At 39.7% G+C, this 25,405-nt stretch overlaps 1 protein-coding gene across 1 annotated transcript in view; it reads left to right on the top strand.

The window, feature by feature from the left end:
* Window positions 1–1,561: 1,561 nt before the first annotated feature.
* RPS6KA6 (ribosomal protein S6 kinase A6) overlaps window positions 1,562–25,405 on the top strand; it is a 223,171-nt gene continuing 199,327 nt past the window's right edge. Inside the window, exons 1-3 of the mRNA XM_027535019.1 lie at window positions 1,562–2,303; window positions 2,910–3,007; window positions 3,199–3,308. Coding sequence (XP_027390820.1) covers window positions 2,116–2,303; window positions 2,910–3,007; window positions 3,199–3,308 — 396 coding nt within the window. The 5' untranslated portion in view covers window positions 1,562–2,115. The remainder of the gene's footprint in view (window positions 2,304–2,909; window positions 3,008–3,198; window positions 3,309–25,405) is intronic.

Raw genomic sequence — 25,405 nt, 5'->3', positions numbered from 1 at the left:
TTTCCGTGGAGCACAGCATCAAAGTCCTAGGTGTAGTACGTGGAAGAGGGTGTTATTTTATGTCTACCGTTAGAAACCTCTCCAAGGTACTGAGCTGGCTTAGTAGTTGTTACAGTTGCTCTTTCAAGTTCTTTGAAGTGTCAAATGTGGAATAACATTTTTACTCTAAGTTTTGAAATATTTCCCATGTATTGATCATCTCCCATGCATGAGGCTATACTTCATCTCAGTTAAATTGCTAGCATCTGGTACAGTGTGTGGCTTAGAGCAGCAAAGCAGTAAATGATTTGGAGAAGAGAGAAAAATGATAATTTCTGTCACTACAGGTCCAATATCCTCAGAGCGGGGTGGAAATGAAGTTAGATTCCTACACTCTGCCTTCACTGCCTTACGTTGAGTCCAATAAGTGGTGTACATTATATATGTGAATACTGGAAACACGGAGTGTCATCAATACTATGAAGACAACCAGCATAAATACCAACACTGTGAGCAGGACAAGAGGAGAGGGCGGAGTTAGGGAGCGCAGTTGTACTACTTTACTTTAAACGGATTTTATTCCTGCCTCCAGCTTCTATGAGGCTAATGTATACTGGACTAAAACCCCTGCCTTGATATTTGTCACTAAATACCAAATGGGCGTGCCTCGGTGTATAGCGCACCTGCTTTGGCAAGCACTGAAAGCAGGTATTCCTGGAGTCTTCTGACACTGACTCCTCCAAATGCTCATGAGGGGCCCCAGCTCCCAAACCTTTTTTGGGACTCCGGCCGGCAAGACAGCTCTGTTGACTTGCGAGGGCCTGCTGAGCATGTGTGAACAGCGCCGCGCATGCTCCGTGGAGCGCGCAGGTTTACCGAAGAGCTAGCAGAGGATTTTACTACGCATCTCCCGCCTTCCCTGCCCAGTAAGCCCCCTTCCCCTCTCTCCCAATCCCCACCACGCGATCCCTCGCACCTCCCCGCCTCCCCCTCCACAGCCCCCCCCCCCCCCCGCCCTTCCCCGCTTCACCCTAGGCTGGGGAATCTCCATTGACGTTTGGGTGACGCTGCCGTGCCCCCGCGGTCGGGAGTTCCAGGCGCCGCACAGGTAACGCCGCCGCTGCCGCCATATTGACAGAGCTGGGAGGGGGCCCGAGGGAGCGGGGAGATGGCGGCGGGGCGGCGGGGGGAGTCACCGCCGAACGACTGTCGCGGCGTTGGCGGCAGTGGTGAGCACAAACCGAGCGGCAGCTCTTGGAGAGGCAGCACAGAGTTGTCTTCTCCGTGGGGAGCAGCAGCCTGCGGTGGCGACGACCCCTCGCTCCGAGTCTTTGAGGGACCCCACGGCGAAGGCAGCTGTCGCTGAAGGCGAGGCTGGGGATCCCGGCGGTGGCGGCGGCGCAGTGGCAGGCAGGCTCCAAAAACGGGATGCGCGGCCGCTCGGGCAGTTGGCAGCTCCTGTTCGAGTGCTCCTGAAGGGGCGATGCTACCGTTCGCTCCTCAAGACGAGCCCTGGGACCAAGAAATGGAGGTGTTTGGCGGCAGCGCAAGCAGCGTCGAGGTTAGTATGGTGGCCAAGAGGGGTTGGGGCCACCCCCTTCCTCCTCTGAAGACCGTTGCTGGGGGGCCCAGGGGAGAAGGGGCATGGGGCTGGGAAGCGAGGTGCCAGGCCAGGCCCCTGAGGCTGCGGGGCGGCGGACAACGCTCTGCCCGAACCGCGCTTTCTCTTGGGAGCCGGCGGGGATTGGGTGGCGGGCTCGGGAGTCAGGAGTAAGTGCAGCCCGGGCCGGGCTTGGCCTCGGGGGAGTATCTGCCTTGCGGGCCACGCCAGAGTTGTGACTAAGTTTCTTCACTTTTCGACCTGAAGTGGAACTGGGGGATACGCCAGGTGCCCGCGCCTGGCTCCACATGTTTCTCTTTCTCCGCTGCGCCAAGTGTGCTAGCTGCCAATTTGAGGGACAGCTGCTGACTCCAGCTCTCTATTTGAACACCGGGTGCTTTAGGAACCCAGCGCAACAGAAACAACAGAAACAGCAAGGTGACGAACTCTGGGGACATTTACACATAGGGATGAATGCTCCTTAGTTACTTTTCTCATTTCTTTGTGGCTTGTTGTGGTTCTTTGTAACAACCTAAATGGAGATTAACTGGAGGCAAGGTTTCTTTATCTACACTCAGGTGATGTTCTGCAGCCTCCTTGGCGGTCTCCTGAATTCTACCGCCCTCTTCCGCCCCTTCTCCCTTTGCCCAACTGCTGTCCCCGCCCCGTTGGTCAGTGAAAGAACAGGCAAAGTAAACTCCAGCCCTTGTAAGAGGAATCTTTGGTAAGACAGCGAGGTTCAACCAAAATATTTTGGTTCGCCTCTCTTCCCGCTCTTCTTACTTCCGAAACTGTTCTGGTTAGGCTTTGGTGAGAACTCAGATGTGCACAGGTTCTTTGTTTTTTATTATTGTTGCTTTGTTGTTTTTGTTGTTACTGTTAGAAGCAGGCAGCGTTTAAAAACAAAAACAAGACTTTTGGGAAAGTCGGATGTTTTTCTGATAACCAATCAATTGACAGCCTGGTAGTACAGTAGAGGCCATCACGATGACAGATCTAAAATTTTGAAGGACAAATTGATTCACAGTAGGATTTTTTGAGGTAGGACTCGAAATCCTCCACATCTCTAGGTGCAGATTTGTCTTTTAAGTACTTCCTTCATCCTTAAAAATATACTTTGGACTGCTTTCTGTTTAATTTGTTCTTTTTCTTTTCAAATTTCCAACTGAGCTGGGGTTAAAATTACATGCCAGAATAACATTTAATAAGAAATGTAGTAGAAATATGGAAGAAGTCTAAAGTTGAACCCTCTCTATTTATGGGAATTATTTTACTAGTACACTAAGGAATTCCTAGATACATTGTAATATTCTACATCTCTTAAGAACAGGATAAATGAAGAGGGGTTTGTTTCTTCTTGGAATGTCTCATACTTGCAAGAATTTTCTAGAAGATTACTCAAGGGAAGAGGAATTTTGTTTAATTTGTGTATGTAATCTTTTGACTTATAGTTCTAGGCATCTGGTTTATAAGAACAGTTAAATGTTTGGATAAAAGGTTGGGATGGGAGGGGGGAACCATTCGCATGCTTGCTATTATTTTTGTTAACTTTGAATGTAGAAATGTTTTAAATTGTAATTACCACATATGGTTTTTTTTTTTTTTTTTATTGTTTGCAGTATGTTTTAGGTATTATAGAGATTTAACAATGGGTCTCTCTACCTCAGCAATTTGGAAAAATACTGGAGTGGAAATTGTTAATCCCTATGAAGTAAAACGAAAGGTGAAGGTAATGTGGTAAAGAGAGTATTTCTGCCTTCTTTGTCTAAAACAGTTACAATTGGTTAGATTTAACCCTGCAAGTGATTTAATTGAACTTTTTTCTAAAACAAATATTCTGGGTGAAAACTAACCACTACATCTGACCTGCTTAGACCTGTTTAGTACTCAGAAAGGTTATGTTTTTGTTGTTGTTGTTGTTATTGATGTTTGTTTATAATGGCTTTCTTTTGATAAGGAGACACTTTTACTTCCCAGAATTTATATTTATTTTAATTACATGTTTGTTGATGTTGGCTTTGGAAATGTTAACTGTTGAATGTGAGCTTTGCAGCCCTCAATCATGATAGTTTTTAGGACTAAGGGTGCTTTCATTGTAGAATGTATTTTTTGAATATGTGTTGAAATCCTTAAAGAAAATGTAAGTACGAATCTGTTAACTTTAATGTTAAAGGAAACTTTAATGTCTATTTCTGTCTATGTTAAATCCTGATAAAATTAAAGATTGTATACACTATCATATTTTGTGGAATCTTTTTCAATATCTTTTGCTGTCTTGTTTCATAGGCAGTTGTTAACCTTTGAATTATCATTCAGAAGTGTGATAATTGGTTGTTTAGCCTCTTAACATGTTTTTGCACAGGAAAAAAATTATTAAGGATAGTTATGTTTTTATACCAGTGCACAGTAACGAGGTATAATGATGAAGAGTCTAATCACTGTAACATCGTTCAATGGGAAATGTGTCAGAAGTTTCAAACAAGAATTCGATTGGTTCCAGTGAGAGGTGGAGAATGGGCCTGAAAGGGAAGCATCAGCTCTATTGGCTCCTGAGAAATAGGGTTCTTGGGAGAGGGGAAAATAGGATAAGCAAGAAGCTTTGGTTGTGAGAGCTCTTGCAGGGACTGTCTCAATTAGGTCTATTGGGAATAGGGACTTCAAAGGATATTATCCTTCGGGCAGCCATAATTTTAGCTATTGCCTGAATTCTGTCAGCATCAGGGAAGAGATATGATGATGAAAAGCCTAATCACTGTAAAATTGTCCTGTGGGAAAATGTGTCAGAGGTTTCAAGTAAGAATTAGGAGGTGTGATGGCTGTTGGTCATTCCTGGACAAAGGTCATTAAGAATAGCCTCTTTTAGTAGTAAAGTGGACTTTTCATGAAGTAGTGCCAATGTACACAGTTTGTGCATTTTGTGTTTTGGTGATAGAGTACTTGATTCCTGATGGAGTTTGTTATAGAATTTTCAAATTGTATATTCTATCACCATATTATATTAAATATTTATTGGTACTTTTATATTATTTTTTAGCATACTGCTTTTGTTTAAGGAAGTTAGTTTTGAAAGTAATACAATTCATTGCTAAAACAGTTTGGGGCTAAAGCCACTGACTCTAAAAATTTAACTAGGACATCAGATACATGGCAGATTGGGAAAAACTGCTAATTTTAATTAATTTCATGAGACCCTGTAGTAATAGAGGAAAGAATGTGGGCTTTGGAGGCCAGTTTAATCTAGGTTCCAATTTCACATCCAACTTACACTAGCTCCACTGCAAGTTACCTAACCTCTCTGAGCTTCAGTTTCTTCATCTCTAAATGGGAGAAGAACTGTCTTCAAGAGTTGTTATATAAAAACTAAATACTAAATACCTTGCTGTGTTTAATTCCTTAGCAAAATGATTTGCACATAGTATGTATCCAGTTCCTTCTCTTTCCCCACAGTCAACTCTTTTTTTCTGCCCCTAAATTCTGAATTATTGTCAACTATATTAAAACCTTGGGATTTAGATAGCCATGGTCATAGCTCCAGTTTTCCTTATTACTAGTGGTTTTTTCATAAGATCTCCTTCTTAGGTCATTTCATTTAAGTATATTGATCACATTTGTAATGATAGGATAATTAAGGATGAAATATGAAGTTATATTTAGAAACACTTTGGGGGATAAGGAGAGGCAAATGATTTGTTATAACTAGCTAATGAGATGTTTCATTGACATTTTTCCTATTTTGAACTTTTGTCATGGTAGGAATTGGTTCAGTTCATGAAGTGTTTATTGGGTACAAGGCAGTCAATATATAGCATTGTAATGTGAAATGTCTAAAGATATACCATCCTGAATCCCACCCCAACCCCATGGGTTTACATTCAGGTGGACAAGATAGTCATATGCAGAAACTGCTATTATACAAGTTACAAGACCATCAACAATGAGGTGGCTGTGGTGGTGGTTTAGGGAATAGATTTAGTAAGGCATTGTGAAAGAGGTGGAATTTGAGCAGGGCATTGGAGAGTGGATAATATTTTCACAGATTAAAGGAGCCTATTTCTGGTGGATGAGGGCAGTGTAAGCAAAGGCATGGATGTGTTCTTGGAGGAAGGAGGAGTATGATTTGCTAGGATATAAGTCTATGATGTGAGAATGGGAATACAGTGTGATATGAGGTATTCATCTAAAGGTAGTCAAGGCCCAGATTGTATGAGGCTTTTAAAGCTAGTTTAAAGGTTTTCAGTGTTCTGTAAATGGGAGCTACTGAAGATTTTTGAGATCATGAATGACATGACCAGATCTGTGCTGGCAATAGCTGATGGCAGCGTGTAGAATGGATTGAAGTTGGGGAGAGACTGAGAGTGGGGAATTTTAATCAGTGAAAGTAATAGTGAGTTTTTTTTTTAACAAAGACAGAAGGCAGTAGAAAGGAGAAGACTGAGGGAGAGACCTTGAAGAGTTAAAATAGTTTAACAGATGATCAGATATTAGGGAGTAAGAGAAATTAGAAGTATTGTGGTAGGACTTAATTCAATATAACAGATATTTAATGCATGCTTGCCAGTAAAAATGTCTATGTTAGCCGCTACTGCTACTGCTGCTAAGTCGCTTCAGTCATGTCTGACTGTGTGCGACCCCATAGATGGAAGCCCACCAGGCTCCCCCGTCCTTGGGATTCTCCAGGCAAGAACACTGGAGTGGGTTGCCATTTCTTTCTCCAATGCATGAAAGTGAAAAGTGAAAGTGAAGTCGCTCAGTTGTGTCTGACTCTTCACGACCCCATTGACTGCAGCCTACCAGGCTCCTCCGTCCATGGGATTTTCCAGGCAAGAGTACTGGAGTGGAGTGTCATTGCCTTCTCCGATGTTAGCCACTAGACTAGTATAAAGATAAATATTTGCAGCGTAGGGAGATAGAAAGCTAAAACAACAGTGGCCCAGTAGTGTCTTAAACTAGAGCAAACCACTCTATAAAGATTTCTGGCTATGCTTGGCATGCTTAAAATCTTTACTTCTAAAGGTGAATACACTTATTACTAGCTGAAAAGTTTTTCAGTGCTTTTAAATTAGTGCTTTAGCCTGAAATTTTTGCTTTATCAGTATTCATCTTAAATAGCAGCCCACGAGTGCAGAGGGCTGTGCTGAAAATAGTGACTGGTGCTTTTTTCTAGAATGCAATAAAGAGAACAGGGATATCTGTTTTTCTTATATACTCTCACCAGGTTTATTTGGACTAGAAGGAGGGGAGTGGCCAACAGGGCCCTGACCCCAGCCCACCACTAATGCCTTCCCAGTTTTTCCAAGACTATCTTACTTTAAGCCAGTCTGGTCTGGAAATATTCAGGCCAGTTCCTTCAGGGCAGAGCCTCTGTATTTCCCTACCTTGATTTTTTTCTTCAAGAGAGGTAATCATTACCTCACCATTCCAAAATAAGGCCTGACTTGGTTCTATTGCTTTGTCCGGCCATATTGTTTCAGTACCACCCCTTTTAGTCTCTCTCATGTATAATTTTGAGAGGGAAATATAAGATTTTTTTTCCTGTTCTTGTAATTTCTCTCTTGGTGGATGCTGTCATTATCTTTAGCCAGCAGTTCTCAAAGTCTGGTAAGTACTTGCATTCTTGAGGTCTTAACTTTTAGTACTTTGTCAAAATTTGCTGTATAATGTTTATACATTTATGTGATTTCCAAAGATAATTTACTGTTCTTGATGATGGTTTTATTTTCTTTGTCTATATTTTCTTTTGGTTTGTTTTTAGGTGGAAAGAGAGTTGAAAAGAAAAGAGATTTATTTTATTTTTGGCTCCATTGAGTCTTCTTTGCTGCTTGTGGGCTTTCTCCAGTTGCTGTGAGTCGGGGCTACTCTCTAGTTGTGGTACTCAGGCTTCTCACTGCAGTGGCTTCTTTTGTTGTAGAGCACTGGCTGTAGGTGTGCGGGCTTCAGTTGTTGCAGCTCGTGAGCTCTAGAGCACAGGCTCAGTTGCTCCTCAATGACATGTGGGACCCTTCCAGACCAGGGGTTGAACCCACATTTCCTGCATTTGCAGGCAGATTCCTAACCACTGGACCACCAGGGAGGTCCCAGGAGAGAGATTTAGAGCTAAGTTTGAACTGGCTTTTGTAGATAATAGAGATGTGTTCTGAATTGCCCTGGAGGCATTCTAAGCAACTGATTTTGCTGCTAGATTTTAACTCTTATCTGTACATTTGAAGTAGGTCCTGCTGTGTGTGTGTGTGTGTGTATGTGTGTGTGTGTGTGTTGGTATGTGAGGGAGAGAGAAAGAGATTGAGAGGGAATTCCTTGCTTCCATTTCACAAAGTATTTCGATGGTTTATAGGAGATAAGAGCCAATAAAAATTATTTTGATATTCAGGATAAGAGGAAACAGCATAGCAGGTATATGGAAAGGATGGAGGATGGGGTTGGAGGGTGAGCTAGAACACAGATAAGATGCTCTAAAGGTCTGCTACATATTTAAAATATAGTTTAATTTCAAATTTGTCCTCGATTTCCATGGGCTGGTAGTTTTTAGTTCTGATCGTACAGTGGATGGAGCTTCCCTGGTGGCTCAGTGGTAAAAAATACACCTGCCAATGCAGGAAACACAGGTTCAATCCCTGGGTCAGGAAGATCCCCTGGAGAAGGAAATGGCAACCCACTCCAATATTGTTGCCTGGGAAATCCCATGGACAGAGGAACTTGGTGGGCTACAATCCATGGGGTCTCAAAAGAGTTGGATACGACTTAGTGACTAAATAACAACAGCATAGATCAGAGATATCTGGGAATTAAAAAAAAATTTCCATGATGGTGCCTAACTCACAGAGATTCATATTTAACTAATCTGGTGAGTGTCTGGGCATCATTTCCTAGGTGATTGTGATGTACAGCTAATGACAAAGAGCCACAGCTCTATGCCAAAAGGAAAAACAGTCATGTAGTTCTCATTATCCAACAGGAAAAAAAGCGTCTGTCAATTCCTAAGCCAGCAATTAGCTGTAAAATAAATCTTCTGTGAGTTATGTGTTTTGTATGTTTTATTCTGTTGTTCTAAGATATGATGGGAGCAGAGGAAGTATTTGAAGTATCTTGTATACTCTTTCTGTGTAGATTTGAGGAATTTCCTTTTCTATAAAAGAAAAAAAAGTTTAGTGACCTGTTTTAACCTTATAATTTGGAAGCTAAGTAATCTGCATACCTTACTACTAGCTAAGGGGATAGTGACGCCATTGTGAATAAAATATCCCTTCACTAACAAAAATTTCAAAGGCCACAAATAATTATTCTTACTATGGGACCTATCTCTCTTTCCTGTAAAGTGGTTGGGGACAGACTTTAAGAGGATATGTAGTAGTATTAGCACCTAATGTAAATTTTTTAGTCAAAAAGACGTTGGAATCCATTCCATCTTAAATGTATGTCTTAAGGGAAAAAGAAACAACATTTATTATCTCTTCAGTTTTACTAACTCTTCAAACCAGTTTGGTATGAAAAGGTGTATCTTTTTAACAGATGAGAAAGACAAAAATCAGTGGAAGGCACAGTTGGAATTTGAACTGAGAGAATTTTAAATTCATGTTTTTCCATGTATACATTGTTGTCCCCCTTATAAAGATTATATTGAAGATGAGAAGACATAGACAAGTTGTTGACAACCATATCAGATCAGTAAATCAGAACTGCTGATTGAATAGCTATATTTCCTCAAAATAAAGGTCAATAAAATCCAAGAAGGTTTTTTTTGTAGACATAGACAGGTTAATTCTCAATTTCATATATAAAAGCATAGGGCTTACAGTATCTAAAACAGTTTTGGAAAAACTAAAATGCAAGAAATCACTCAATATAGGGTTGCAAGGCAGTAACAACAAATTAAAGCAGTGTGATATTGGAAGAATAAACATATAGATCAGTGGAACAGAATAGGGAATTCAGAAATAGTCCACTCAAATAGGCTCAACTGATTTCTGAGAAAAGTGCAGAAGCAGAATAAAGGTCTTCAGTTTCCTTGTATATAAAATGGAAATTAATGTGTTTATCTCTGATTATTTTGAGAAGTAAATAAAATAATTGTTCTTTGCATATACTATCTGACAAGAATAATAAAGTTATTGTCGTTTTTAATAAAATAACATTTAGGTGTCTTACACAAAGGACTTCTTTTACTCTGATAAATAACTCAATGGAAAATTTAAACTTGTTTCACATTCCCCAAGGTTGTATTTTAATGAAATTACAAGGACCTCATATCTCTAAGAAATTAATACGGTGAGAATCGCTACTAAAGAATACCATGTATGTACACATGCCATGTAAAAATGTGTGTTCATCTGTAGTATCTTTTGAAAGTAAAATTTTCCAAAGCATATGTTATAGTTTGCATTAGACTGACCAGATGACCAGTGTCTTAGCATGGGGAACATTTTGGAGCTATTTAGAATCATTAAAGTCATTAGCTCTGATTTCAACCAAGGAGAGTAAACAAATTCCTGCCTGAACAGTAACCGGGGAAGCTGCTTTACTGTCATTGGACCAAAGTTTTAAAATGTTCCACAGATACCTTCTAATGTACATATAATATTGATATGCTTAGTTCAACTCATAGTAACCTATCATTTGCACAACTACCAGTCCTTTTAAAAACATGATGATACTCAGATTAGTTTTAATTGGTTCTAAATGTTATTTTGCATTTATTCAGCAAATGATCATTAAATGCCTGCATGTGTAGATTGCTGTGTTAGTTACTAGATATAATTCATTTGCTTATTGTTCTGGGTTTATACCTTGAAAGCTGAAAACCAATTAACTGTATATCTGCCCATTCTTCATAATCACAAGGAAATGTCAGAAGGGACAGTATATTATATCACAACAACCAGCAAATTTAGGCTGATAGAAAACTTTTTAAAACTTTATTTTTTTCTGGGATAGTAAGGAAAGTTATGACCAACCTAGATAGCATATTCAAAAGCAGAGACATTACTTTGCCAACAAAGGTCCATCTAGTCAAGGCTATGGTTTTTCCTGTGGTCATGTATGGATGTGAGAGTTGGACTGTGAAGAAGGCTGAGTGCCAAAGAATTGATGCTTTTGAACTGTGGTGTTGGAGAAGACTCTTGAGAGTCCCTTGGACTGCAAGGAGATCCAACCAGTCCATTCTGAAGGAGATCAGCCCTGGGATTTCTTTGGAAGGACTGATGCGAAAGCTGAAACTCCAGTACTTTGGCTACCTCATGCAAAGAGTTGACTCATTGGAAAAGACTCTGATGCTGGGAGGGATTGGGGGCAGTAGGAGAAGGGGACGACAGAGGATGAGATGGCTGGATGGCATCACTGACTCGATGGACATGAGTCTGAGTGAACTCCGGGAGTTGGTGATGGACAGGGAGGTCTGGCGTGCTGCTATTCATGGGGTCGCAAAGAGTCAGACACGACTGAGCGACTGAACTGAACTGAATGTTCTAATTCCATACTCCTGTGAAATTACTCACAAGTTCACTGATAACTCCTTCTCCTTTGCTTTTCAAAAATATTGGTAGTTTTAAAAAATAGTAATAGATTTCCTCCTATTCAAATCAGCTGTCAAGAGTAGAGCCTCAGTATATATGGGAATTCTATTTGAGTCTTATTTTTGCTTTAGGTACCTCTCCTTACTCCTGGCATTAGATTATGGCAGTTAAAGAGGATTATTCTTTGGAGGCATGTGTCCCTTTTGCTTTTATTTAGTGCTCTTCTACAGTCATTTTTGCTGCATGGGAAAGGAAACATTTTTCCTAATGAGTTGCCTTTGAACTGGGGTCTCTCAGTTCTTGACGTTGAAATAATTCAGAGTCTACAGGTTGATTTTCTGGGTTAACAAGTTATCCTTCAAGTTACTAGTGTTTGATTTTGTGTATTTCACCTCTAACTTTTCTGAGGTGTATACTAAAACAACTAGTAAAATTTTGAAATTACGTTTATCCTCATTATTTTCATAGCGAGATTGTTCAGAAGCTGGATAGCAACATCAGTAATACCTTATGTGACCAATTTTAACATACTGTACATTACATGTAAGCAGTCTCTGGGAAGCATGGGTTTGTCTAGATAGCAATAGGGCTGACTTCAGCCTTTTTATTTAAACTATTGGGCTCTATGTTGCAGAAAGATTATTAAGAGGGCCATGGCATGAATGTTTTTCTAGAAATAATGTCTCTGAAGATTTAGAGTGATCTTGAATTAGGGTATTACTTTGAAGACTGATTCTAATTGAATAAACTTAGTAACTTTAGAGTCATTATCTCTTTTTAATTTGAGAGGAACAGAAATGTCATCATCATTGTTTCAGATTTTACATTTTTAGATTCTATGTTTTAAAAAGTAGTGTACTTGACTTTATTTGTTTTAAATACTTGTAACAGTATGGCACAAGTGAAATATTGAAAAAGATTTGGGTGAATAATGCGAGTTCCAAAAAGTGAACTAAGTATTCATTAGTCTGTTATTAGAGTTAACAGCATCTAAAAATCTAGCATACTCTTCTTCCTGCCTTCAGGGAGATGGCAAGTTTCTGCTAGTAAAATTATTGGTTTCAAAAAGCATGGAAAATAATCTATTCTGCTGGCATTTTTTTTTTTTTAATTTACAAGGATACAGGAACATTGGAGTACAAGTAAATTGAAAATACAGCTTGAGTGTTATGAAATTGTGAACATAATCAGGGGAAAGCAATATTCTGTGTGTACTGCAGCAGTTATAGGCCCATAGTATAGATAATTTTAGTTTGTTCTTTCTTTGTTAGGCCAGCTTGGTTTAGTTCAGTTGCTCAGTCGTATCTGACCCTTTGCAACCACATGGACTGTAGCACTCCAGGCTTCCCTGTCCATCACCAACTGTCGAAGGCTGCTCAAATTCATGTCCATTGTGTCAGTGATGCCATCCAACCATCTCATCCTCTGTCATCCCCTTCTCCCACCTTCAGTCTTTCCCAGCATCAGGATCTTTTCCAATAAGTTGGTGCTTCCCATCATGTGGCCAAAGTATTGGAGTTTCAGTTTTAGCATCAGTCCTTCAAGTGAATACTCAGGACTGATTTCCCTTAGGATGGACTGGTTGGATCTCCTGGCAGTCTCCTCCAACACCACAGTTGAAAAGCATCAATTTTTCGGTGCTCAGCTTTCTTTATAGTCCAACTCTCACATCCATACGTGACTACTGGAAAAACCATAGCTTTGACTAGACAGACCTTTCTTGGCAAAGTAATGTCTCTGCTTTTTAATATGCTGTTTAGGTTGGTCATAGCTTTTCTTCCAAGGAGCAAGCGTCTTTTAATTTCATGACTGCAGCCACCATCTGCAGTGGTTTTGGAACACATGAAAATCAAGTCTGCCACTGTTTCCATTGTTTCCCCATCTATTTGCCATGAAGTGATGGGACCAGATGCCATGATCTTAGTTTTCTGAATGTTGAGCTTTAAGCCAAAATTTTCACTCTCCTCTTTCACTTTCATCAAGAGGCTCTTTAGTTCTCCCTTTCTGCCATAAGGGTGGTGTCATCTGCATATCTGAGATTATTGATATTTTTCCCTGCAAACTTGATTCCAGCTTGTGCTTCATCCAGCCAAGTGTTTCTCATGATGTACTCTGCATATAAGTTAAATAAGCAGGGTGACGATATACAGCCTTGACGTACTCCTTTTCGTATTTGGAGCCAGTCTGTTGTTCCATGTCCAGTTCTAACTGTTGCTTCCTGACCTGCATACAGGTTTCTCAAGATTCAGGTCAGGTGGTCTGGTATTCCCATCTCTTGAAGAATTTTCCACAGTGTATTGTGATCCACACAGTCAAAGACTTTGGCATAGTCAATAAAGCAGAAATAGATGTTTTTCTGGAATTCTCTTGCTTTTTTGATGATCCAGCAGATGCTGGCAGTTTGGTCGCTGGTTCTTCTGCCATTTCTAAAACCAGCTTGAACATCTGGAAGTTCACAGTTCACGTATTACTGAAGCTGGGCTTGGAGAATTTTGAGCACTACTTCACTAGCATGTGAGATGAGTGCAATTGTGAGGTAGTTTGAGCATTCTTTGGAATTGCCTTTCTTTGGGATTGGAATGAAAACTGACATTTTCCATTCCTGTGGCCACTGCTGAGTTTTCCAGGTTTGCTGGCATATTGAGTGCAGCACATACACAGCATCATCTTTTAGGATTTGAAATAGCTCAACTGGAATTCCATCACCTCCAGTAGCTTTGTTCATAGTGATGCTTCCTAAGGCCCACTTGACTTCACATTCCAGGATGTCTGGCTCTAGGTGAGTGACCACGACATCGTGGTTATCTGGGTCATGAAGATCTTTTTTGTATAGTTCTTCTGGGTATTCTTGCCACCTCTTCTTAATATCCTGCTTCTGTTTGGTCCCTACCATTTCTGTCCTTTACTGAGCCCATCTTTGCATGAAATAGTGCCTTGGTATCTCTAATTTTCTTGAAGAGATCTCTAGTCCTTCCCATTCTATTGTTTTCCTCTATTTCTTCACACTGGTCACTGAGGAAGGCTTTCTTATCTCTCCTTGCTGTTCTTTGGAACACTGCATTCAGTCGTGTATATCTTTCCTTTTCTCCTTTGCCTTGCGCTTCTTTTCTTTTCCAGTCCTTTAAAATGTTAAAAAAATTGCCTGTGTGTCACCGTTTAGACAAATGGTTTTAGAATGTCATTTACAAAGTTGTTTGTACTAATCTCCTGACAAAATTTAGGGTTAGGAGTCTAACTGTAAAAAATAAAAAAGAAAATTTGAAGTAAATCCCATGAAATATTTGAAGTATTAAGAATTTACAAAGACTTATTTTGAAAAATATCTTATGAATGACCCAAGCTGTGTATTTTTCAAATGATTTTGAAAGAATTGAATTTCTATTGGCTGTTAGAATTTAAAATTGTCAGAAATCATAAGTAGGATGACTACTGCAAATACTTTATGAAATTAAGTTTCAAAGTTTTTAAATGTTTCAAGTAAGAATATTAATAAAATATAAGGAAAATCTCTGGTAGTTACTACTGAAATTATTTTTTACATTTAATTCATTGAGATTATAAATTCAGTCATTCCATTCCACAAATTTTTCCAGGATTAATTATGTTCTGGATAATATGCTAGATACTGGGGTTATAAAGAATAAAATAAAATTAAATTAAATTAAAAAAGAAAAGAAAGAAACCTAAAAAAAAAAAAAAAAAGAATCATAAGACATGATCCTTTTCCTCAGGGAGCTTACAGTGTGATTGAGGGATGGAACAGATATTTAATATGTAAGACAGTGTTTATGGATAGAAGTCTGTGTCTGTTAAGTTAGAAGAAATAGAAAGGAAGATATAACATTGAGTTTTGATAAAGATGAGCTGATGTTCAAAAACACAGGTAACCTGAAATGGTAAATACTTCAAAGATGATTCATACTTAAATTGGACTCTGTTTTTTATACTTTGATTTGAACATGAGTGTGTTTTAACAGCTAATTTACTTTAGAGCAGAGTCTCTTGTGGCTGCCTGCATGCTCAGTCGTGTCCAACTCTGCGACTCCATGGACTGTAGCCCGCCATGTTCCTCTGTCCATGGGATTTCCCAGGCAAGAATACTGGAGTGGGTTGCCATTTCCTTCTGCAGGGGATCTTCCCAACCCAGGGTTTGAACCCACGTTTTTGCATGTCTTACATTGGTAGGTGGATTCTTTATGACTGTGCCCACTTGGGAAGCCCAGCAGAGTCTCATCATTGTTTTTAAATACCTGACGAATAGAGTAACTTAGAGGCAGTATACTCTTGCTTATCCTGAGAATCTCTTTAAAAGGTAACTCTTTAAGGGGAATTCCCTGGAGGTCCAGTGGTTAAAGCTGTGCTTTTGATCCTTGATCAGAGAACTAAGATCCCACAGGCCTGTGCGGTGTGGCCACACACACACACAAGTATCTGAACAGATATATTGAAACAGAATTCAGTTCAGTTCAGTTGCTCAGTCGTGTCGTTCTCTTTGTGACCCCATGGACTGGAACTTGCCAGGCTTCTCTGTCCATCACCAGCTCTCAGAGCTTGCTCAGACTCATGTCCATCTAGTTGGTGATGCCTTCCAACCATCTCATTCCCTGTTGTCCCCTTCTCCTCCTGCCTTCAATCTTTCCCAGCATCAGGGTCTTTTCAAATGAGTCAGTTCTTCACATGAGGTGGCCAAAGTATTGGAGTTTCAGCTTCAACATCAGTCCTTCCAATGAATATTCAGGACTGATTTCCTTTAGGATGGACTGGTTGGATCTCCTTGCAGTCCAAGGGACTCTCAAGAGTCTTCTCCAGCACCACAGTTCAAAAGCATCAATTCTTCAGCACTCAGCTTTGTTTATAGTCCAACTCTCACATCCATACATGACTACTGGAAAAACCATAGCCTTGACTATTTGGACCTTTGTCTGCAAAGTACTGTCTCTGCTTTTTAATATGCTGTCTAGTTTGGTCATAGCTTTTCTTCCAAGGAACAAGCGTCTTTTAATTTCATGGCTGCAGCTACCATTTGCAGTGGTTTTGGAGCCCCCGCAAAACAAAAGTCTGTCACTGTTTCCATTGTTTCCCCATCTATTTGCCATGAAGTGATGGGACTGGATGACATGATCTTAGTTTTCTGAATGTTGAGTTTTAAGCCAACTTTTTCACTCTCCTCTTTCACTTCCATCAAGAGGCTCCTTAGTTCTTTGCTTTCTGCCACAAGGGTGGTGTCATCTGCATATCTAAGGTTTTTGGTATTTTTACCTGCAATCTTGATTCCAGCTTGTGTTTCATCCAGCCCAGCATTTCCCATGATGTACTCTGCATATAAGTTAAATAAGCAGGGTGACAATATATAGCCTTGACATATTCCTTTCCTGATTTGGAACCAGTTTATTGTTCCATGACCCGTTCTAACTATTGCTTCTTTACCTGCATACACACCTGGAGAAGGGAATAGCAAACCACTTGAGTATTCTTGCCTTGAGGACCCCATGAAAGGTATAAAACAGAATTGCCCTTCTTAAACCTGTGAAGCAGTGACAGTGAGTAGTTATATAGCTATGTTTCAAAGGACTAACCTATTGGGGTAAAAAAAAAAAAGAACAGGATTATGTATAATTAGAAAGCCAGAAAGATCAAAACAAATAATTTTAAATAAATTTTGAAGGTGCTATCAAATTTTCTATAAGTAATGTGTTGACTATAAAATTCAATCTTAAAGATTAAAAAAAAAAAAAGATTAAAAGCATAAATCTGGAGAAATGACCATAACTAGTAATAAACCTTTGAAAGTATTTAGTAGTTTAAAACTCAGGACAGAGATTAAACTTGGTATGTGGAAAGCAAAACAAAAAGACTAATTTTTGGACATGCCCAACTAAAAGACTATTAGTGAAACTGATAAAGTGCATTATAGTAAAAATATACAAAGATAGTTTTCACTTCTCTCCGGTTTGTGATTCTTCAAGTAAGACATTTATGCATGGAGATATATATATATATATGTATATATTTCAGTTCAATTCAGTTGCTCAGTCGTGTCTGACTCTTTGCAATATGTGTGTATGTACCTTTATAGGTTGACTTGGAAGATTGTTTTCAAGTTGACAAAAAATAGTTGTATTATTATTTAAGAGTAATGTTCGCACAATTGTATGTCGAAACTAAATCTGTTAAATTAGTAGCATATGATGATGTAGCAGTAAGTTTTGATTCACAGGTATATTATTTTGTACATAGGTAGTAGTATTCAACTTTGATTAATTGTTAACTAAAATATTCCATATACTTTTTTCCTGTATTTTCTTTTGGCCGGAAAACATTCATGCATCAGGCATTTATTAAGCACATTTGACACTGTGCCAGCTCTTTAAGAACATAAATATTAATCCTGAAAAAAATGAGGGTTTTCATGATAATATGTTTTGTTGTTACACAGTGAGGTAAAGGTGGGTGTTTGGAAGCTGGATATGATGTTTCTAGGTAACTGCATGATTTCCTTGGAACAAATATTCCTAAGGAACTGTTGAGCAGTTTGTCACAGTTTGTTGATCATACAGGAAAAGGGAGCTATGGATTTGAGTAGGTGAACAGATATGCTGGGAGACTAGATGAATTCTGCACAAGACATGGTGCAGTGATACCAGTAGTATTGGAGATAGCTAAGGTAAGGGGATCTCAGAATTCAGTGAGTAATCTGGGGTACACTGATGATATATCCAACGGTTTGTTAGATTTCCTATAGTGGCTAGACTTTGGGAAATGTGAACTAAGAGATAATTTTCCTAGGCGTAAGGTGTCTGGATGGATATTAAGAGAAATAATAATAACATAATTGTAGTGAAAGAACTATCCTAAGAAAAGTCAGCCTCTTAATTTTACAATATAGAGGAGTAAGGGTGGCTTATTGGCCTTGGTTAGTGAAAGAATCCCAAGCTGAATAGATAAATCAGATGCCCAATAATTGGAGCCAGAGGCTTATTCCTAGCAGAGTTCAAGCAAGATCTGTGGTTTTCATAGAATTACCACCAATGGAGGATGCCCACTGTATGTAGTAGGGCATAGAACATTAATAAACCTGTAGCCACAAGGAAGAGTCCCAAAAGTTAGATTCTCCTCAGTCCTTCATTGTCAGAATTAAGAGGCAAAAGGGCCAGGGTCCGTTCTTCTGAATTATCATTCTAGGTGTACACCTGTTTATGAAAATTTTCAGTCCTTGAAAGTGTGTCTATAATGTTAGAAGAAGTATAATGAGTGTTAAGTTGATGCTTCATCAGATATTACAGAATAGAGGACATATCATAACTCTTTGGTAACCAGAATTAGAACAAGGTTAATCAGAGATATTTCACTGATGGAGATCATGAAGAGTATTGGCTTGGTCTAGAGTCTTGGAACAGCCATCTATATCAGGTGTTATCTGCTTTACTTCTGGGTCTAATTTAGCTTTAGGTCTCCAACTTTTTCAGAGGCACATTCAGTTGGAGAAGTCTTTTTAAAATGTGAAACAAATTCAAGAATCAATGCTTTAAAGTTTAGCAGCACAGGGATTGGTTTATAATATGTGATAGGACCCCTTTCATCTGATCTGTAAGGAGTCTGTTAAAAGATGTCTTTTCCAATAAACATAGTCTCCTGGGTGTAAATTGTGGTGTTCTATACCTTCATCCCCTGGATGTGGAAAGATTTTTCAACCGGATGCTCATTTTTCTTCAGAGTCTTAATGATATTTTGACAATAATGTAAAAGATCTCCCTTGACTAGAAGTGGCTCATGTGATCCTGATTCACAAATCTTGTGTCTTCCAGTAATTATTTCAAATGTTTAATATAACTGTGAGTAGCAATTTAAGCCAAGGAAGGCCAAAGGCCTTAGAGAATTTTGCTGATTGAGTTTTGTAAATTAAGCCATTAGTCTTTCCCCTAGACCAGAAGATTGGAGATAATAGGCACAGTGGAAATGTAGTATAGGCCAGATCACAAACAGCATTTAGAATTTTTCCAGTGAAATGCATACTGTTTTCACTACATAATTTCAGGGGAATTCCTCAGGTAGGAATAGTCCTTTCCAACAGTCCTTTGTCCACTGCAAGGGCAGTTGCTTGTTTGTAAGGAAATGATTCTAACCAATGAAAACACATACAAACCATCACCAGAACATGTATATTTATATCCTTGAGAGAGAGGCAGCTGGACATAATCTAGTTGCCAGATAACGAAGGAACCAGGAGGCAAAGGAAAGTGGCCTTGAGAAGTATTAGTAGATTTTCCTGCAATGTACTTAGGACAGATCTGACACCTCTGACGTATTTTGGTCACTACTGTGAAAAAGGTTTCCAAAAGTATTGTTTTCCACAGGTTTTCATTTTATTAGTTCCCCCATGAGTCATTTGATATGTTAATTTTAATATGGTTGCTTGAGTGGCTTCAGAAAGAGCAGAGCAGCCATTTGGCCCATACCAAAGCCCAATATGTTGATCAAATGTGTATCCTTCAGAAACTCACCTCTGTTCCTTACATGTAGCATGCAATTGCCCATCTCTGATAATATCCTTTAGATGTTGGGTGCCTGTCCAAGTAATAGCTAACACGGTGTGAATAGAATGACCAACAGGAGGTTCCTTTGTGGAGCCTGAATCTTGTAATCTTGTAATGCTGCTACCTTAGTAGTTTTATCTACTAACTGGTCCCCTTTTCTTCCTCAGTGTTGTCTTTGGAATGCACTAGGACCTTTATTATTGCCAGTTGTGACAGCAGGATTGCATCCAGTAAGACCTTAACAAAGGGATCATTTTCAATTTCATTTCACCCTGGGAGCAGGAGACTTCTCTATTTCCAAAGCATTCCAAAGTCATGAGCTACTCCAAAAGCATACCTGCTCTGTAATTGTTAGCATGTTTGTCAGAGACCTGAGTGCAGGCATGAGTTAGTGCTTATAGGTCAGCTTCAATTTGGGCTGAAGAAATAAAGGGCTAAGCTTTGGATTCTATTAAAGTGAAAGGAATAGACACAGTATATCCAATTTTCAGATGTCCATCATTATTTCTTAGGTAGGAGTCATAAGTAAACTAAGAAGCACTGCAGTTGTCTAAAGGTGTTTCTTGTAAATCTGGATGTGGACCAGTCAGGAGATACTTGTGGTTATGCAGTCATGTGGGGTCTCATCTGTTGCTGATGGTAAGAGAAGAGCAGGATTTAGGGAGTTTCCATGAGACAAAAGTGACATTTGGAGAGGAAAACAATATTTCATGAGGCTTCAGTCCACTAACATATTAAGTGTTGTGTGTAGTATGAGTTCACGAGTGCCGCAATAGAGTGAGAGACAAACACTTGTAAAGAAGACCCTGTAACTGTCTCTTCTGTGGCCCACAGAAGAGTAGCAGTGGTTGCTATTGCTCAAAGGCAAGGTGGATGTCCTTGAGTTGAGTTCCAACTTTTGGATATAATAGCTGATAGGTGAGCATTTTCCCCTTGGGCTGAACAAGCACACCAAGGGTATTTCTGTTAACTTCATGTAACTTCATAGTAGAAAGGGAAGACAATCACTAGGGTTTCCTATAGGAGGGGCAGTGATCAATTTAGTTGTTAAAGTTTTAAAGGCTGACTCAATGTCATAATTCCAAACAAGAGGATTTGGTCTCATCATTTGAAAAGGAATAAATGGGTTTTGTATAAAAGGAGAAATTGGGAACCCAGCTTCTACAGTGGGCATCACCAGATGGTCATTACTGAAATCATATTGATTATATTCTTTGCAGCCGAGGATGGAGAAGCTCTATACAGTCAACAAAAACAAGACCAGGAGCTGACTGTGGCTCAGATCATGAACTCCTTATTGCAAAATTCAGACTTAAATTGAAGAAAGTAGGGAAAACCACTAGACCATTCAGGTATGACCTAAATCAAATCCCTTATGATTATACAGTGGAAGTGAGAAATAGATTCAAGGGATTAGATTTGATAGACAGAGTTCCTGAAGAACTATGGATGGAAGTTCGTGACATTGTACAGGAGGCAGGGATCAAGACCATCCCCACGAAAAAGAAATACAAAAAGGCAAAATGGTTGTCTGAGGAGGCCTTATAAATAGCTGAGAAAAGAAGACAAGTGAAAGGCAAAGGAAAAAAGAAAAAAATATACCCATTTGAATGCAGAGTTCCAAAGAATAGCAAGGAGAGATAGGAAAGCCTTCCTAAGTGATCAGTGCAAAGAAATAAAAGAAAACAATAGAACGGAAAAGACTAGAGATCTCTTCAAGAAAATTAGAGATACCAAGGGAACATTTCATGCAAAGATGGGCTTGATAAAGGACAGAAATGGTATGTACCTAACCAAAGCAGAAGATGTTAAGAAGTGGTGACAAGAATATACAGAAGAAAAACAAACAAACAAACAAACAAAAAGAATATACAGAAGAACTCTACAGAAAAGGTATTAATGACCCAGATGACCATGATGGTGTGATCATTCACCTAAAGCCAGACATCCTGGAATGTGAAGTCAAGTGGGCCTTATGAAGCAGTACTACTAAGCTACTGGAGATGATGGAATTCCAGCTGGGCTATTTCAAATCCTAAATGATGATGCTTTGAAAGTGCTGCACTCAACATGCCAGCAAATTTGGAAAACTCATCAGTGGCCACAGGACTGGAAAATGTCAACTTTCATTCCAATCCCAAAGAAAGGCAATGCCAAAGAATGTTCAAATTACCACACAATTGTACTCATCTCACACGCTAGCAAAGTAATGCTCAAAATTCTCCAAGTGAGGCTTCAAAAGTGTGCGAACCTAGAACTTCCAGATATTGAAGCTGGATTTAGGAAAGGCAGAGGAACCAGAGATCAAATGGCCAGCATCTGCTGGATCATAGGAAAAGCAAGAGAATTCCAGAAAAATATCTACCTTGCCAAAGCCTTTTACTGTGTGAATCAGAACAAACTGTGGAAAATTCTTAAAGAGATGGGAATACCAGACCAGCTTAGCTGCCTCCTGAGAAATTTGTATGCATATCAAGAAGCAACAGTTAGAACCAGACATAAAACAATGGCCTAGTGCCCAATTGGGAAAGGAGCCCCACAAGGCTGTATATTGTCACCTTGCTTATTTAACTTATATGCAGAGCAAGTTCAGTTCAGTTCAGTTGCTCAGTCATGTCTGACTCTTTGCAACCCCATGGATTGCAGCACACCAGGCCTCCCTGTCCATCACCAATCCCAGCGTTTACTCAAGCTTGTATCCGTCGAGTCAGTGATACCATCCAACCATCTCATCCTCTGTCTTCCCCTTCTCCTCCCACCTTCAATCTTTCCCAGCACTAGGGTATTTTCAAATGAGTCAGTTCTTCACATCAGGTGGCCAAAATATTGGAGTTTCAGCTTCAGCATCAGTCCTTCCAGAGTACATCATGCAAATGCCAGGATGGATGAAGCACAAGCTGGAATCAAGATTGCCGGGAGAAATATCAGTAACCTCATATATGCAGATGATACCACCCTTATGGCAGAAAGTGAAGAGAACTAAAGAGCCTCTTGATGAAGGTGAAAGAAGAGAGTGAAAAAGCTGGCTTAAAATTCAACATTAAAAAAACTAAGATCATGGCATCCAGTTCCATCACTTCATGGCAAATAGATTGGGCAACAATGGAAACAGTGACAGATTTTATTTTCCTGGGCTCCAGAATCACTGCAGATGGTGGCTGCAGCCATGAAATTAAAAGACACTTGCTCCTTGGAAGAGAAGCTGTGTCCAACCTAGACAGCATATTAAAAAACAGAGACATTATTTTGCCAACAAAGGTCCATCTAGTCAAAGCTATGGTTTTTCCAGTAATCATGTATGGATGTGAGAAGTCAACCATAAAGAAAGCTGAGCACCAAAGAATTGATACTTTTGAATTGTGGTGTTGGAGAAGACTCTTGAGAGTCCCTTGGACTGCAAGGAGATCAAACCAGTCAATCCTAAAGGAAATCAGTTCTGAATATTCATTGCAAGGACTGAAGCTGAAGCTCCAGTACTTTGGCCCCCTAATGCGAAGAACTGGATCATTGGAAAAGACCCTGATGCTGGGAAAGATTGAAGGCAGGAAGAGAAGGGATCGATAGAGAATGAGATGGATGGGTGGCATCACTGACTGGATGGTCGTGAGTTTGAGCAAGCTCCGGGAGATGGTAATGGATGGGGAAGCCTGGTGTGCCCTAGTCCCTGGGATCACAAAGAGTTGGACATGACTGAGTGACTGAATTGAACTGAAGTTCTACAATAACCTACTAGCCTGAGAAGGCCTCTTAACTGGCACTTGGTGACAGGAATGGGAAACTGTGATATGCCTTGGATGCTTATAGGATCCAGCATTAGTCTTGGTTGAGGGGTGGATCTTAAATAATTTAAGTATTCTATCTGGGTTTTGTTGACTTAAGGAAAAACACGCAAACTCAGTATGAGTTGAAGTTTTATTCAGGAACCTTAATGAACACTTTTTTATATGCCCAGGAGACAGCCCCTCCATAGCTCTGGGGGAACTGCTAGGGATCGAACCCGAGTCTCCCACATTGCAGGCAGATTTTTTACTGCCTGAGAGACCAGAGAAGCCCCACAGAGGTAGGAGAGAAGCCAGTATATATATATGATTTCTTAGCTGGAGAATATGTGCAGGCCAACATACATTTTCCTGAAAGTTTACTGCAAATCATAAAGAACAGATATCTCAAGTTAATGACTTTAGTAATTCTCTGTGTATATGAAGATGCAAGAATCTGGGCTCATTAAAAATTTCCCAGAGATATATATTTAACTATCTAAGGGACCTTCTTGTCCAAAGCACAGAGCATCCTGTTATTGTCTTACTTTCCTCTCAGATTGTGCTGTTGTTCAGTCTTCAGTGGGTTGTAAGGTAATCCTTGTAGAATTGGGTAGTAAGCAGGAACACTCTGCTTTTCTTTGTTTATATTTCAAAATTTGAAACTTAACCTTTGACACCTAATGTTTTTTGTGTGCTAGCTGAATGAGGCAGTGTAGGCTACCCTTGAGGTTTGCTCTCTCAGTATGGGACTGTAATAAAAGGTCATCCCCATATTAGAGTTATGTAGAGCTATGGGCACAATATAAATCAGCCAAGTCTGGTTTCAGTATCTCTGAAAAGTAAGTAGAGTTTTTTGTGTAGCTCTGAAGCATAATGGTCCAAGTAAGTTGATGTCCTTCTCCCTGGAGGAGGGCACAGTAACCCACTCCAGTATTCTTACCTGGAGAATCCCATGGACAGAGAAAGCCTGCTGGGCTGCAGTTCATAGGGTCGCAAAGAATTAGACACAATTGAAGCTACTGAGCGTGCACACATGCACCACATAAAGGCAAACAGGTACTGAACTATGTGGATGTATAGGAGTTCTGAAGAAAGCATTGCATAAGTTTCTGATTATTAAAAAACAAAAACAAAACCCCCCCAAAAAAAACAAAAAGAAACTTTGTGTTTAGAGGGACTAACTTGAGAATGGTGTGAGGGTTGGGGACCACAGGGTGACATGGTTTGACTGTATTGTTTATGGCTTTATAATTTTGAACAAAATGCTGGTGTTGGCCATAAGACTTGTATATGGAAAGAACTAATGTATTACTGGAATTAGTGTATGGGATTATGAGGCCCTTCTGGAGATGTGCCTTGACAATGAGATGAATTCCTTCCAGGTCCTGAAGACTGAGAAGTTATCATTTGAGGCAAAGGTTTATTTGGGTCTACCTAGATCTTAATTGGAGGTGCTGAATTAATGCTTCCTATGTTAAAGAGATGGACCATAGATAAGAACAGAATTTAGCAGATACTTGTAATTGGGAGTTGAAAAGACAGGAGCAAGGAGGGAAATCTCAATATTAGGACTAGAGTTAAAAGTAGACCTTGAGAAGTCAAGGATTTATAAGTGTATTTCCCCTTTTGGAGAAAAGGAAATATTAGGTTGTAATTTTTCCAGGAGATCTTGACTGAAAAGGTGTACATGAACAGAAGGAGCAAGAAGGAACTGGAGAATTTCCTGAAAAGAGCTTATCTTGAAAGATGAGGGGTCTGTTTGCTCAAAACTCCCATCATTTGTACCTTTTCTGTATTCTGAGGAAGTGGGGCTTTGAGCCTGGCGGGCTTCGCGCCAGACAAAATTGCTCCTGTGTTCAAAATGGCAGTAATAGCTTCAGCTCCTATAAAAAGGTACAGTTCTCTCAGTGGGAGTACTAGGAAGACCTTGACACTTTCCTTAAGCACCTTTTGCTGATTCTCGTTAATGTATGGCAATGCTGCTGCTGCTAAGTCGCTTCAGTCGTGTCTGACTCTGTGTGACCC

This window comes from Bos indicus x Bos taurus, chromosome X (assembly GCF_003369695.1).
Source record: "Bos indicus x Bos taurus breed Angus x Brahman F1 hybrid chromosome X, Bos_hybrid_MaternalHap_v2.0, whole genome shotgun sequence".
In the NCBI taxonomy this organism is placed as follows: Eukaryota; Metazoa; Chordata; class Mammalia; order Artiodactyla; family Bovidae; genus Bos; species Bos indicus x Bos taurus.
The sequence above is the reverse complement of the archived record's forward strand: the minus strand, read 5'-3'. Positions and strand labels throughout refer to the sequence as shown.